The 14,621-nt window shown below is 55.2% G+C and overlaps 1 protein-coding gene across 1 annotated transcript; it reads right to left on the bottom strand.

Moving 5' to 3' along the window:
* Positions 1-1,628: 1,628 nt before the first annotated feature.
* DBH (dopamine beta-hydroxylase) lies at positions 1,629-13,939 on the bottom strand. Its single transcript, XM_038156403.1, is given in 13 exon segments — positions 1,629-1,817; positions 1,819-2,029; positions 2,454-2,581; positions 3,250-3,309; positions 4,090-4,128; positions 4,223-4,366; positions 5,069-5,235; positions 6,452-6,554; positions 7,383-7,559; positions 8,915-9,172; positions 10,439-10,585; positions 13,509-13,879; positions 13,882-13,939. Coding segments are annotated over 13 exon segments (2,052 nt in total).
* Positions 13,940-14,621: the final 682 nt, after the last annotated feature.

Here is a 14,621-nt window from a genome sequence, read left to right as displayed (position 1 = left end):
CTTGTCTTGGGGATGCTCCCTGCAAAGAGCAACCTGCCAGGTGCAGGCAGTGCCTGGGGCCGAGCCTGCCCAGCAGGATCTAGCTCAGATTTGATGCTGGCCTGGCCTGGTGGCTGGAGGAGAGGCGGGCAGGGGCTGGGAGGGCACGGGGGGCTCAGCTCCGGGGTGGTGGTGCCCTGGCTGGGCTGCCAGCTGCGTGTTCGTGCGGAAATGTCAGCGAGAGGCTGAGCCACAGAGCGAGCAGGAGGAGGGAGGTCTGGAGAGGAGAGGTAGAGCCGTGAGTCATCAGCGAGATGAAAGTGGAATTTATGTTTTCAGCTGAAATTTCTCCTGGTATGTCAAGCGAAATGGGCCAGAGCTGGCACTGGTGCTGGGAAAACCCTGGGGAAAGATGGAGTGGGATGGAGGGACCTTTCCAAAGCTCATGGGGAGTGACCAGAGAGGGGACAGCATTGCAGGGGAGCACCAGCTGGAGGAACAACTCCTTTCCTGTGCCCTTATGGCTTAGGGGAGCAGTTGAGCATCCTTAGGGTGCGCCTGCTCCAGGGCTCGGCTCCAGCCCCGAGCCCATCTGCTGCGGCGTCTGCCCTGCTGATACATCCCAAACCCTGAGCCTGCTTTTTGGAGAGTTCAAAGGCATGTGGAGTGTCTTGGTAGTTGTTGTTTTCAGTGCTTTCGAGTTGAAATCTGAACAGAGTTTTCTGTGAGCCCTTGTGGGCGCAGAGGAACTAGGGGATGGCACTGTCCCCGCTGCCGCTCACAAGTGTTACCTTGAGATTTGGCTCAGTAATTAACAGCACTCAGTTCCTTCCAGAAATCATCAGCTTTGGGATCACTGAACTGCAAAAACATGAGCTTAATTAGAAGCTGGTGCTTTTTCTCTTGGCAGAAACAGCATGGAATAAATGAGATGTCTCCAAGTCGGGCTCGCTCTGAAACACCAGCGGAGCAGAGGCTCCTTCACCCTCACTGCGATGCTCGTGACCCACTTTGTGCCAGCATTGGCTCTGCTCTGCTCAAGGCCCTTCCTGACAGCCCCCAAGACCTCTCTGAAATCAAGGGAGTTGTCTGGTCATAAATTAAGAGGTTTAATTCATATTTCTGCTGCTGCACAAAACTTCGACGTCACTTCTGTCCCTGCAGCAAAGCTCTGCGTGGCTGAGAGGTGCCTGGTGTCCAGTTCCAGGAAACTGGAAAGGTTTCTGCCCGCTCCAGAGTGAAACTTTGCTAAAGGGAATTTACAGTGGCAGAAAGCTGATGGCCATCCCTGCAATCCGCTCAGCATGGTCCCGGGCTGCAGTGGATAGCACTGGATCCAGGCACAAGGACTCATCCAAATTCATTACACTGATAAATGGCATTGGAAGCTGATGCCAGCAGTGGTTTTAAATCTTCACCATCAACATCATCATGTTCCTCATTTCTTGGCCTGGTTTGATTTTTAAGACCTCCCAGTCCTTTATCCTCCACGTTTTGCTGGATCGCCACGTTTGGAAGCTGCACAGATGCTGTGTGTAATGAGCTCGCTCTCCTGGGACCTGGGGTGATTTGCCAAAATCCTAAAAACCACCTCACGTTTCTCCTTGGATCTGGCCCTACTTTAACAGTCAGCAAAAGCAGCCTCCAAATCACTTCATGCAAATGCATCTCCCACTTGGATCTGGCTGGGAGCATCCATGGTGGGCTCCTGATGTATTGTCCAAGCCCAGGGCAGGGCTGGGCTCAGTGTCCTGCTGATACCAGGGATTCCCAGGCAGCTCCAGCCCTCTGCCCTGAGCCTGCTGGGTTCGGATGTGTCCTGAGCACCACAAACCCAACCTTGTATCTGGGAATTGTGCAGGGAAGCTTTGGGAGCGGGGCTGTACCTACCGGGAAGCGGACAGCAGAGGATTTGTTGCAGTGCACGGAGATGGGAGCAAAGCCGTAGAGGGATTTCAGCACATCCCTGTTGAACGTGTTCCAGGGGATGGAGTAAAACTGCTGTGGGACAGAGACCTGTGGGCACATGCAGACCTCCTCGTCGTTAAACCTGGGCAGGAGAAAGGCCAGGCTGAAGCACAGCAGTGCTGTGCCCTTCCAGAGCTGGATGGGACCAGTTCCTCCCTGCCTGAGCCTGGGGTGGCTCTGAGGGCAGCGCTGGGCACAGGGAGAGCCTGCAACAGCCAGCACGTGCAGGGCAGGATTTGGGACCAGCCCGTGGGTAGGACACCCTGTGCAAGGTCAGCATCTCCCCTCTCCTCACGGGTGGATGGGCTGCAGCATCCTCCCCGAGTCTGCCTCGGGTCATAAGGAATATTTTGCATTTATGCACTCAGCCACACACTGACTCTTGCTGAGATGTCCCTCCCTGCCTTCCTGGTGGCTCTCACTGCACAGCCGTGCTCCAAACCCTGGGTTTGGCTGCTGTACCAGTGGTCCCTGTGCCCCCAGCCCTGCTGTGCAGGGCTCTTTACCTGTTGACAAGGTTGAAGTAGCGGCGCAGGTAGCCGGGATCCACAGCGCTTTTGCACAGCTCCAGCTGGGTCTGGGGGTAGTAGTGCACGTAGTTCACACACATCTCCTCCAGGATGCCAAAGCCTCCCTGTGGCACAGGCAGGAAGGGGATGGAAGCAGGGCCTGGCTGTGCCCTGCACAGGGGCAGGGAGGGCAGGGGGGCACAGCTCGCTCACACCTCTGGGTGCACACTCACATGGATCTATATCTAAAATCCTTCTAGATCTATATCTGGATCTCTAGATAGGTAGAGGTGAGATAGAGATGATAGAGATAGGTATGCACACTCCTTCAGGTGCATGGCATGGGCAGCTCTCTGCTTGTCTGCCCTCTGTGCAAGGACAGACTTCCAGGCTAGACCGTGTGGTTTACATTAAAATGCAGATTTCCTATAATCCCTCTGCTATATTTAGCCTTGTCCCTGTTGATGGTACCTCTGACAGGCTCTTTTATATTTTTTCCCCACTGCCTATGTAAGGAAATAACACGCACTGTCAAAAAATGCCACTTCTCTTTAATTACAATTAATCCCTGGTGGAACAGTTTGTGATGGGAATTAGAGTGACACATGCTACTTCACAATTAGCACCTTCACATCCCCGCTGCAGGCAGCAGAGCCTTGTGAGTTCCCTTCTTCCCACTCTCCCTTTGCTCCTGGCTGGAATTCAGCCTGGTTTCATGCAGGTGCCCAGTCTGGGGGTGCCCCCAGCCCACCCTGGGTGCCCCCAAAGGCAGGGGAGCTGCCCCTGCACTCACCACGGTGGCTCTGCTCCGATCCTCAGTGTTGTATGTGCAGGTGGTGATGAGTTCATCGCCCTGGGGGGAATCAAACACAGGAAAATTTAAGGACTGGGGAGTGTTCCACATGGAAATACCAGGAGCCTGGAAACCACAGGAGTCCTTGCTAAAACTGCATCCCCTGTGGAGATTCCCCAGGGCTGCATCCCAGGGATGGTGTTCCCTGCTTTCCTCGCTTTTTAAGGATTTCTGCGGGGTTGAAAACACCTTAAAATTGCACTTAGGCGAGAGCTCGAAGTGCCAAAACCGGAGCTGACTTGGTGGCACAACAGCCTCCCTGCCACAGTCAGTGCTGAGGACCACGGGGACACCCCAGGGCACAGCCCTGGGCACGGCTCCAGCGGGTGCTGAGTGCTTTGAGCAGCTCCAGGAGCTGCTCCCAGCTTTGCAGTCAGCTCCTTCCCCATCTGAAGAGCCCTGGGGCAGGTTCCACCCCTGCTTTCCCACCCACTCCCGCTCTGATGCTGAATCTCTTCCTCTCCTTCCATCCAGCAGGGCCAGAGGGCAGCACCATGGCTCATCCTCACCCCCCGAGGAGCCTCCCTCTGCCAGACGAAGCCCAACTGAATTAGGAGCCTCATTTAGCTCCTGGCTGCCCACACACCAGTTCTGTGCCATATGACAGGGGGGCCTGGCTGTCCCCAAAGTATCTGCGTGGAGATGACACATGTGACCCGGGGACCCTCCCTCCAGCCCCCCTGGGAGTCCCCAGATGGGATGTGGGGATGGAAGGAGGCAGGGCACTCAGCGCCATGGCATCAGGATGTGCTGTTTGGAACGTTTTTTGGGGCAACTCACCGGAAAAACAGCGACCACCTCCTTCAGCATGCGGATCTCCTGGGAGGGGAGGGAAAGGGACACGTCAGAGCAGTGCCACAGCGGCTCTGTGCCCAGGGGGGACACCCAGCCGTGCCCCCTGCAGCCCCCGTACCTGGAAATGAGGGCTGTAGTGGCTGTCAGCGTTCACAACCTGCTGCTCCCTCCCGTCCCGGGCCAGCACCGTCACCACTTTCCTCCCTGCCAGGTGTGTGTGCAGCTGGGAGGCAAAGATGCGGATGCCAGCAGCGGGCAGAGCCTGGGGGAAGGAAGGAAGGACAGCTCAAGCCCCCCTGGAAGCCGTGTCCCCTCTCACATCCCCTCCCTCACATCCCCAGCCGTGTGCTGGGAACCGGCTGTCCCTGTTGTGGCTCTCACACGGGGTTTAGGGGGTTGCTGTACCCCTGGAAAAGCAGCTCAGTGAGCTCCTTGCAGAGGGACAAACCCTCACTGCTGCCAAAGCAGCGCTCCAGAGCAGCAGGAGCAGCTGAGGCAGATCCCTCTTCCTTCCCTGCCCTCGTTGGTGGTGGCACAAACGGTTCCTTGTGGGTAGGCCCTACAAAAACACGCACCAAAACTTCCCTGAGAGAGCAAGGTGGGCCCTCTGGAGCCATCTTTGAGGGAGCTCTTGGCAAGCTCCCCAGGAGCAGGAGCCAATTTTCCCAGCCCTGTGAGGGAAAGCACCACTGGGACACGGCCAGCTCGGCAGTGAGTTTTATGGGAATGCTACCCCGGGGAGCTGGAGCAGATGGCTCCCCAGGAGAGCTGCTTTCAGGGGGATTCAACCCATCCCAACCAGCTGCTCTCTGTTTATTGTACACAGCAGATTTTTCTCTCCTCACGGTGAGTTTAAAACTCCAAATTGGCAGCCTGGAGATTGGTGCTGCCTGGAGCCAGGGAAAAGCCACAGGGAGCCTTTCTCCCTGGAGCTGCAGCCGGGCTGGAGGGGACAGGCACTCACCAGCTGGGTGCATTTATCAGTGCAGTACCCCGTGAGGATGAAGCTGTCCTCTCCAGGGGGAATGGCCATCACGGGGGTGTACACCAAGCCCAGCTCCATGATCCCGGCGTCGTAGGGACGAAGGGTGGCCGTGTAGTACAGCCGGATCCCCGAGGAGTCACGGCGACCTGGGGGGCCAGGGGACAAGGACAAGTCACTGCAGGGGCAAGGCCAAAAGGTGAAAGACAAGGACAGGTGAAAAACAACGCTGTGGGGGACCTCTCGCTCCCAGCTTCCTTCCTCTGTTTGAAATTGTTTAAAATCCTACAGATTTTCCTGCAAGCCTTCACTGAGTGGCCCCAGATGAACCTGGTTCCCTGGTGAGGGCACTGACCTGAGGACGAATGGTCCCAGGACAGCAAGGTAAGGGTGCCTTTGGAGAGCCCAAAGCAGAGGGACAGAGCATGGGGTGCTTTGGGGGTCTCCCTCAGGAATGTGGCTCACTGCAACCTCTTTAATCCCAAAATCCCAAAGGGAAAGAGCAGGGTCAATAGGTCAGGAGGGGTTCAGGGCAGCTCTGAGCTCCCTGTCTCCAGGCTGGAGCCCACCCAGGGATAAGAATAACGGGGGAGACACTATTGGTTAACAGGCAAAAGCAGATGAATGATGGAAGATGTGAACTCTGTATTTATAGCCATGTTTCTTCTCGAGTTGCCGAATGTGCTATGATTGATCCACAGTACATATGCTCTGGCCTCCTAAAAATATCCTTGGGTAGTCAAGAAGCTGCTTGTTTTTATGTTAATGAAAAAACTGGGTTGTTTGGAATCCTTTTTTTTTCCCAATGTGTCTCCTGACAATGTTATCGAAGCAGGAGAACAGGAATCAACATCCACATCCCCCCCCTCCCCAGGCAGCCTGGTCTCTCTGTGACTTGGCACTGCTGTCACTCTGGCTCTGAGCTCAGACCCAGCCCCACTGAATCTATAATCAACACAACCAACTGACAGGGCTGACAAAGCCACTCCCCACGACCTTGTGTGGAAATCGGTGGCACTCCTGAGACAGCCCAGCTGAATCCTGGTGTTGCCCTGGGTCACATCCTCGCAGGAAGCCTGTGGGGGCAATTTTCTGCCTGCAGGCTCCTTTCCCGAGCTTCCTTCCCCACCTCTGGGCATGCACTTCAGTGAGGATGACTTTGCTGAGACCAGAAAAGCAGCAGCAAGGTGGGGGTTTAATGTATTCCTCCTGCAGGGACAGGTCTGGACCATCAGCTCTCCACAAAGCTGAGAACAGGGCCATGGTTTAGGCCAGAGGCCTCCCCAGAAGGTGGCAATCCTTCCCTGGAATTTCCCCAGCTCTCCTGCCCTGGTCACACAGGTAAAGCAGCGGGCAGCCCCTCACCTTTGAGCACCAGGGGATTGTGGTAATGGATCTCCAGACGCAAATATCTGGAGGAGCCTGGGCCACCAAAGGCAAGACCTGCTTCTTCAGGGTAATAGAAAGCCTGGAAGCAGAAGGGAAGGTGTTAGGGGAGCAGCAGGGTGGCTTTCCTGGGAACAAGGCTGGAAAGCCTACGGGAATGTGTGGGTGTGATCCTGACCCACACCATGGGCTGAGGGACGTGACTTGTGCCCTTGGTTGTGCTTGGAGAGCTGCCCTTGCTTCCAAAAGCTCCTCTCATTCCACATGCAGTGGCACAACACCTGAACGTTGTCATAAAATCATAAAATACCCTGAGCTGGAAGGGACCCACGAGGATCATCAAAATCCAGCTCCTGGCCCCGCACAGGACAGCCCCAGGAATCCCTGAGCTGGAAGGGATCCACAAGGATCATCAAAATCCAGCTCCTGGCCCTGCACAGGACAGCCCCAGGAATCCCTGAGCTGGAAGGGACACACAAAAGGATCATCAAAATCCAGCTCCTGGCCCTGCACAGGACAGCCCCAGGAATACCAGAGTTGGAAGGGATCCACGAGAATCATCAAAATCCAGCTCCTGGCCCTGCACAGGACAGCCCCAGGAATCCCACAAGTGCCTGAGAGTGTTGTCCAAAACCTCCCTGAGCTCCCTCAGGCTTGGGGCCGTGACCGTTCCCTGGGGAGCCGTTCCAGTGTCCCACCCCACTGATTTGTGGCACCAAAGAGGAGGAGAGGTGGGGACAGGCAGGAAATCCAACACACCCAGGAGGGGCTGGGAAGCTCAGCCAGGGCTGAAGCCAAACCCCAGCAGAGACCAGGGCGAGGGCAGCCCCTATGGGGCAACCCCAAAGCGGGACCGGCATGGTTTGGGTGACGTTGTCACCCAGGGGGACGTGTCCCTTGTCACACCCACCTGTGCCCCCATGGCCCAGGCTGCCAGCACGTGCCTGCAGTAGTTGAGGCGCTCGGGTTTCATCCTGGAGTCGCAGGGCCCGCTGTAGTGGGGGAAGCTGTCGAACTCGGCCGCGCACTGGAAAACCTCCATGTGGTGCACAAGAGCCTCGTTGCCCGCCGTGACCACTGGCTCGTACTGCAAGGAGGAGAGGACACACTGAGAGCCCATCCCTGAACCCTGCAGGCTCCGTGAGGTGCCAGGGCAGGAGTATCTGTGGCCTGGCACCAGTTTCTGCCACAGGATGGGGAGGGAAGGGTGCTCAGGGCGTGAGGCACCGAGGGCCAAGAGTTTTCCCCTCATATTTTAGTTATGGTAGAGTTAAACACCTGGGTGCTTCAAAGGGGAAACAACATGTTATTAGTGCCCAAGGAGCATTTAGGTCAGTGGTGGAAATATTTAATTTCTCGGCTGGCTTAGGGACCAACCCAGAGCCCACCAGAACCCACAGAGAGCCAGCTCATCCTTTCTCCAGCAAGAGATGGGGATCAGCAGAAGATTTTGGTCAGTTTTGTGATGACTGAGTCCTTTAACAGGGGTAAAGGTGGCCCTGGGGATGTTGCTTTTTCCCACAGAGTGCTGGCTCTGTTGTTGTTGTGGCTCTGCCTGCAGCCCTTGGGTTTTGTTTCTGTCCAGCAGCTTCTTGGGGCACGGGGAGGGGGATTTGGGGTAGAGAGAGTGACTCAAGCCTGAGGAACATCTCTGGCTAAAAGTGCCAGCTGCAGAAGTGATCTGCAGCAGCGGGAAGGTATCAGGAGTTACACACTTCTTACTTACACACAGATGATTCACTTCACACCATCTGTCAGAGAGAAAATCCTCCTTCTGAGCCTCCCTTTGCAGCGCCGTCTCTCCCCTCGAAATCACCGAGCGCTCGCTGCAGCTCGAGTGTCTGCAGGTTTTTCCTCATCCCCGTGGTGTGGTTTTGACTCTGGATGTGCCAGGTCACCTCCTGAGCCACCCCCACACCTGCTGGGTGCTCTCCCATCCTTTCCTCGGGGTTGCCAGCAGGTTTCTGCCTCTCCTTTGCAGGAGATGGCCCAAGCAACACGTCTGGCAGTGCCCACAAGTTGCATTTACGTCTGTAACTCTCTTTTTTCGGACTATGCCTCATCTTTCAGATGCCGCTTCCCATCCTGGCTGGCTCTGCCCTGCTCTCATCAGCCCCGTTCCTTTGTTTCCTATGGTTTTATGCTCCTCATGTGTGCCAATATCCTGTTGTGGGTCTGTTCCTTCTGCAGGGAGTCAGCTCTGAGCCTGCCCTGGAACCTGCTGGATGTGCCAGGTGGGAAAACATTACCTGGTCTCCTCCTGCTGAGACACTCTAGGAGACAAGAGGAAGCTACTGACTGGTGGGGTGGACCTGGAAGAGGTTTTGGGACCACATTTGGATGGCAGGGTCTGAAAGCCTCCCTGTGATGTGGAATTTGCAGGATGTGAACACAATTACTGCTCCACCCTGGGGAAAGCAGCCCCCTTCTGCGGCCTCTCACCATGACAATGTGGTGCTTGGGGAAGCCCTCTGGGAGTTCTGCCATGTAACACCAGTAGGTCGTCTCCTGGCTGGGAATGACAACATCCGGGGCTGTTATCTCCATGGTCTTCATGTCTCTGGGCAGCTCAGGGATGCTGATGTTGGGTTTTAGCAGCTGCACCCTCTGCAGCCCCCCGTGGAGGGCAGAGACGTTGATGGCTTGCAGGGAGCGCACGGGTTTCTCCAGGATGCCGTAGATCAGGTGCACCGTGCCATCCTGAAGCCAGAGCAGAACAAATCTGTGGGTTTTTCATGCAGTACAGGAGCTGCAGGGGCCATTTAGCACCAGCACTGGTGGCATCAACCCAGAAATGGGTCTTGTGACCCCACCCTGGCTGCACCAGCAGCTCACTCTGCTGTGCTGTCCCAGGAGAGCTCCACATTCCAGGCGTTTCTCTGGCTGATGTGGTCACTGAGGGTTCCCTAGCAGGCTCCCCATCAATTCCAAAAGGGGCACACATCCTCTTTGCTCCTTCCAAGTCCCTCATGAGCTCCAGGCTGGGACAAACCCATCAGTGCAGGGCTCATCCTCCCCTGCAGCCCAGCTAGAGCCTGGGGGGTAAGAGCAGAAACAAACCTTCTCCCTGAAGTCCTCCCTTTTCTTCCAGCTTCTTTACAGGGGGAAGGTACCACAAGAGGCTCTGCTGAAAGTCTACTGCAAACAAGAACACTGAGAGCTCTGGACAGGAGATTAGGGAGAAAGGAAAAAGGGAACAATCCTTTCCTAAAGGATCAGAGAATAAAGACCAGCAAGTGTTTTCGTGGCTCACACACACAGATTGTTCCCTCCAGGGCTCTCAGTGTTTTGGCAGACGGCAGACACTTCTCACCACAAGAGAAGCTTTTGAGCACCAGCAGCAAAAACTCGAGGACACTCTGTGCCCACGTTGGCTCTAAAATATCCTGCCCACAAAGGCTTTCATGTGAGATGAGCCTTGCACTGATTCCAGAGCCTGTAGCTGAGCCCCTGAGCTGTCTGACATCCCCCACTGGGAGGGTTTATCCCAAATCCCAGCTCAGAGAGGAGTGGCGGATGCAGAGCCAGGGAGATGTCACCGAGCAGGGAGCAGCACCTCTATTTGCTGTCCCTTTGTCCCAGCTCCTGTCACCACCCTCCTGTTTGCCTGCTGTTGATACACCAACCCCTCTTCGTGACACTCCCAACAGTTGGCTCCAGGCTGTCGAGCAGAGTGATGCAGGAAGGATTTATATAGACCCAATGCATGTTCAACAGGAGCTGATGATGCAAACGAGCTAAAAGCTACACTTGAGAGAGCTTTTGAAGGGGTTGTGAATAGATGGTGCCAAACATTACTCATGGGCCAGGGCTGACATCTGTAGCTCACTTCCTCTCCGCCTCACACAGCACCAACACCTGATGCTGTGCCCAAACAGGCACAGCCCTGCAGGACAGGGCTGGAGCAGTGCCCCAGGGCTGGGATGGGCCTGGGGGTGCCACAGGGGGGTGAGGGCAATGCCATACCTCTATCAGGTAGTCCTTGGGGTCACAGGTGCTGAAGGCTCTCCTGAAGAGGAGGTAGAGCCCCTCAGGAGCCCTGCGAGCCCCGAGGAGCTGGTAGTCCTGCTGGGAATCCAAGTGGAGCTGCCCCTTGGCGTCACTCCAGGCATCCTGTGAGAGAGACAGCAGCCTGCTCAGCCAGGAGGTACCTCCAGAGGTACCTCAGGTCATCCTTCTGTGCACCCTCAGCACCCCAGAGCTGCAGGATGCCTGTGCTTCGGTTCATGCCCACCTCCAGCATCTCCTGGGCAGATCCATGCTGGAATGGCTACAGGATCCCGGGTGCTCAGACAGACCTGGGGAACACCTGACCCAGCACTAACAGTCTGCAGAAAGACCTTTACGAGCTGAGATATGAGTGGGGAAAGGTGGGGAAGGGAGGGAGGAAAGCCCCCGGGGACATGTGAAGGTGTTGTATTGGTCTGTGATGTATTTTGGGTGTGTTTGTCTTGGGGGGGACCCTGTGGAAGGGGGTGCTGGGCTCTCCAAAACCCTTGGCACAAACCAGCCTCCCTCAATTTAAGATCAGACCCTTGCTGGGCTGAGGATTTTCTGCAAAATCCTTAATTTTTATTTTTTTTTTTTGGTGGTCAGATTGTTCTGGCAGCCCAGCACGGCCTCCTAAAAACTGCTTGTTGGAGAGGATGGTGACAAAGCCACCCCAAGAAGCAAAGCAGCAGGGTATTCCTGTGCCTCAGGGTTTGAAGGTTTGGAGTACAAAATCCTGGGATAATTTGGATTTAATCAAGGTTGTTTCTTTGATCTTTTGTTTCTCCTGTGGGTCTCCTGTTTACTCAGAAAAGGCACCCAGGAAGTAGCTGGCTGTACGCACACAAGTGGCACTGGTTCTCTTATCTCGGGAGGAAAAACCAGAAGAAAAAGGATAAAGGGATTTGGCATCATTTCAGCCAGAGATATAGAGTCATATTTCCAGAACATATTGTCCTTAGAGGGGGAGAGGGAAATCAGCTCCATGGAGCTCTCATGACATTTGTTTTCGTAGGAATATGGAGCACAAGTTAATCTCATAGTACATGGGGGGCTGAACAAATGTGGATCTCTTTAACAGCCAACACACTTATCCAGAAGAAAAGCTGCAGCGGGAGAGAAAAGCAGGGCTGGAGAGATTTATAGAGATCTCCTTGCAGGATGCTGTTCAGCACCAAGTGAAAGAGAAAACCCGAGCGCTGCCGGGTGTTTCTTCTTTGAGTGAGCTCAGGAAGGCAGATTAGAAATGATCCTTTATGTTTTCTTTGCGTGATGCTGTGAAATCCTGGAGCATTTGGCCCACCACAGACCCTGAAAGGCTGGTAATTAGCAGGGAAAGAGCTCAGATAATAAACCCTTCTTTTCATGCCTTCATTGCACTGCGGATCACATTGCGGCTGATTGCGAAAGAATGTGTTTTATGGTTAATTTGAAGCGAGCAGAGAGGTAAAATTTAACTTACTGGAAAGCCTCACACGGGCGAAAATGGGAATTTCTTTGTGAAGCCAAGCACAATTGCAATCAGCCTGATGTGGTGGGCTGGGGATAGGGCTGGGAAAACCACCCAGACAGGAACCCAAGAAACAGACAGCGGCAGGAAGGATGGAGTTTGCAGCAGCAACAGCAAACAACACAACTGGAAATCAGTTTTCCCAAGTACATTTGCACCTTTAATTTCTGACAGCACCCCAGGCTGCCCTGTTACCCCGTTGATCCCTCTGGATGCAACTCTCAGCCAGGTTCCTCCCTGCTGGCAGGAGCAGCCTCTCTGCCTGGTGACTTTTGCCCTGTCTCGGAGTCATTAATGGGAGCTGTGGTTAATTTTTAATGTGGCTGGCAGCAGCACACGAGTGAAGCAGGGTGTTGATGTGTGTGTCTTTGCAGCTGAACACAGCAGAGACACCCAGCTCCGGGCTCCCTCAGCCTTGCTGATGTGCTGCTGTGTTTATTCTTTTCCCTTTTTGGGTTAATCCCCATGCCAAACCCACCGTGTGCATCTGATCTGGGGTAGAGACCCCCGAGACCTTCTGGACCCTGAGCAGGGGGGCCGGCCCAGCGTGTGCCCTGTACCCCACTCTACCAAACCACCAGCCCAATTCAGGGAGCTGCACTGGCAGGGAGGGAGCCCCAAAATCATCCCTGCAAACCCTCAGGTGCCTCACCCCAAAGCAGAGGTTGTGCCCAAGGAGGGAACCCCCAAATCATCCCTGCAAACCCTCAGGTGCCTCACCCCAAAGCAGGAGTTGTGCCCAGGGAGGGAACCCCCAAATCATTCATGCAAACCCTCAGGTACCTCACCCCAAAGTAGGAGTTGTGCCCAGGGAGGGAACCCAAAATCATCCCTGCAAACCCTCAGGTACCTCACCTCAAAGCAGGAGTTGTGCCCAAGGAGGGAACCCCAAAATCATTCATGCAAACCCTCAGGTGCCTCACCCCAAAGCAGGAGTTGTGCCCAGGGAGGGAACCCCCAAATCATCCCTGCAAACCCTCAGGTGCCTCACCCCAAAGCAGGAGTTGTGCCCAGGGAGGGAACCCCAAAATCATTCATGCAAACCCTCAGGTGCCTCACCCCAAAGCAGGAGTTGTGCCCAGGGAGGGAACCCCAGAAGCAGCCATGCAAACCCTCAGGTGCCTCACCCCAAAGCAGGAGTTGTGCCCAAGGGGAGAACCCCAAAATCATCCCTGCAAACCCTCAGGTGCCTCACCCCAAAGCAGGAGTTGTGCCCAAGGGGAGAACCCCAAAATCATCCCTGCAAACCCTCAGGTACCTCATCCCAAAGTAGGAGTTGTGCCCAGGGAGGGAACCCCAATATCGTCCCTGCAAACCCTCAGGTGCCTCACCCCAAAGCAGGAGTTGTGCCCAGGGAGGGAACCCCAGAAGCAGCCATGCAAACCCTCAGGTGACTCCCCCCAAAGTAGGAGTTGTGCCCAGGGAAGGAACCCCAGAAGCAGCCATGCAAACCCTCAGGTGCCTCCCCCTAAAAGGGGGAGTTGTGCCCAGGGAGGAAACCCCGAAAGCAGCCATGCAAACCCTCAGGTGCCTCACCCCAAAGTAGGAGTTGTGCCCGTCACTCCAGAGCACGGCCAGGTCGGCGTTCTCAAACTCTCCCCTGTCTGACATCCCGAAGAGGAGCCCGAAGTGCAGCTCCCTGATGAGCAGCTGGAAATGCACGGCTTGCTCGGGGTAGCTGACATTCCAGGAGAGCTCCAGCAGCCCCTGGGGATCCAGGAGCACCTTGTAGGGGAAATCACTCTGGCGGGGCGCCGAGCCCTGCAGGGCCACCACCAGGATGACCAGGAACGCTGCCACCATGGTGAAGTACATGGATGCCACCTCCCGCAGCTTGAGGCTGGGGCAGGAGCAGGGCTTGCTCCTGGAGCTCTGCATCCTGCCAGGACAGCACCCAGCACCTGGCGTGCCCATTTATGTGCTGGCCCTCCTGGGCAAGCTGGGTAAGTGATACTCTTTAATTGCATTTAGCTGTTGGGAAATTGGACTGGTGTATTGACCCCCGTCAGCTCCTGGCCAAGCACTTGTCATCTGCTGTCTCCCCTTAATTGGCTCTAATTGCACACGGACATTATCAATAGCAATTGGGTTTGACTGGGCTGATGTGATTCGCTCTTAAATCTTCTTTAGTGGCTGGGAAGGGCTGCTTGCTCACAGGCTGCTCTGGCTGAGCCCTCGTGGACGTGCTCTGCACTGCTCGTGGTGCCTTTGGCCTGGCTGTCCACACAGCCCAGCCTAGGATCACCCCAAAGGTGGCCAGACATGAGAACAAAGCACCCTGAGCCGTGTCTGAGCTCCCAGGCATTAAATAGTACTGACAGGGATTGAAATATTCCCCCTGCAAAGCTCAATGCCAGAGGAAATGCTGATTCCCTGAAAACAGCAAGAAAAGAGATGTCTCCTCTCCTTTCTCCTCTCGTTTTTGGCCTTTGTGGGAATTAATTCTGGCCCTCTCAAGCTCGCAAAGCCCAGCTCCTCTCCCAGCCAGCTTTGTACCCGTTGAAGCCCCCACCTGCCTAGACCACTGGATATATTCAATATTTGTTATTTCTTTGTAGCAGCTGGGACTTGGGCTCAGTTTAAAGTTTACAGACACCTTTAGCCTCTCCCCGTCCTGCTTCCCATTTGTTTAAAATCTGATGGATTCTC

Source organism: Motacilla alba, chromosome 17 (genome assembly GCF_015832195.1).
Source record: "Motacilla alba alba isolate MOTALB_02 chromosome 17, Motacilla_alba_V1.0_pri, whole genome shotgun sequence".
Classification (NCBI taxonomy): Eukaryota; Metazoa; Chordata; class Aves; order Passeriformes; family Motacillidae; genus Motacilla; species Motacilla alba.
The sequence above is the reverse complement of the archived record's forward strand: the minus strand, read 5'-3'. Positions and strand labels throughout refer to the sequence as shown.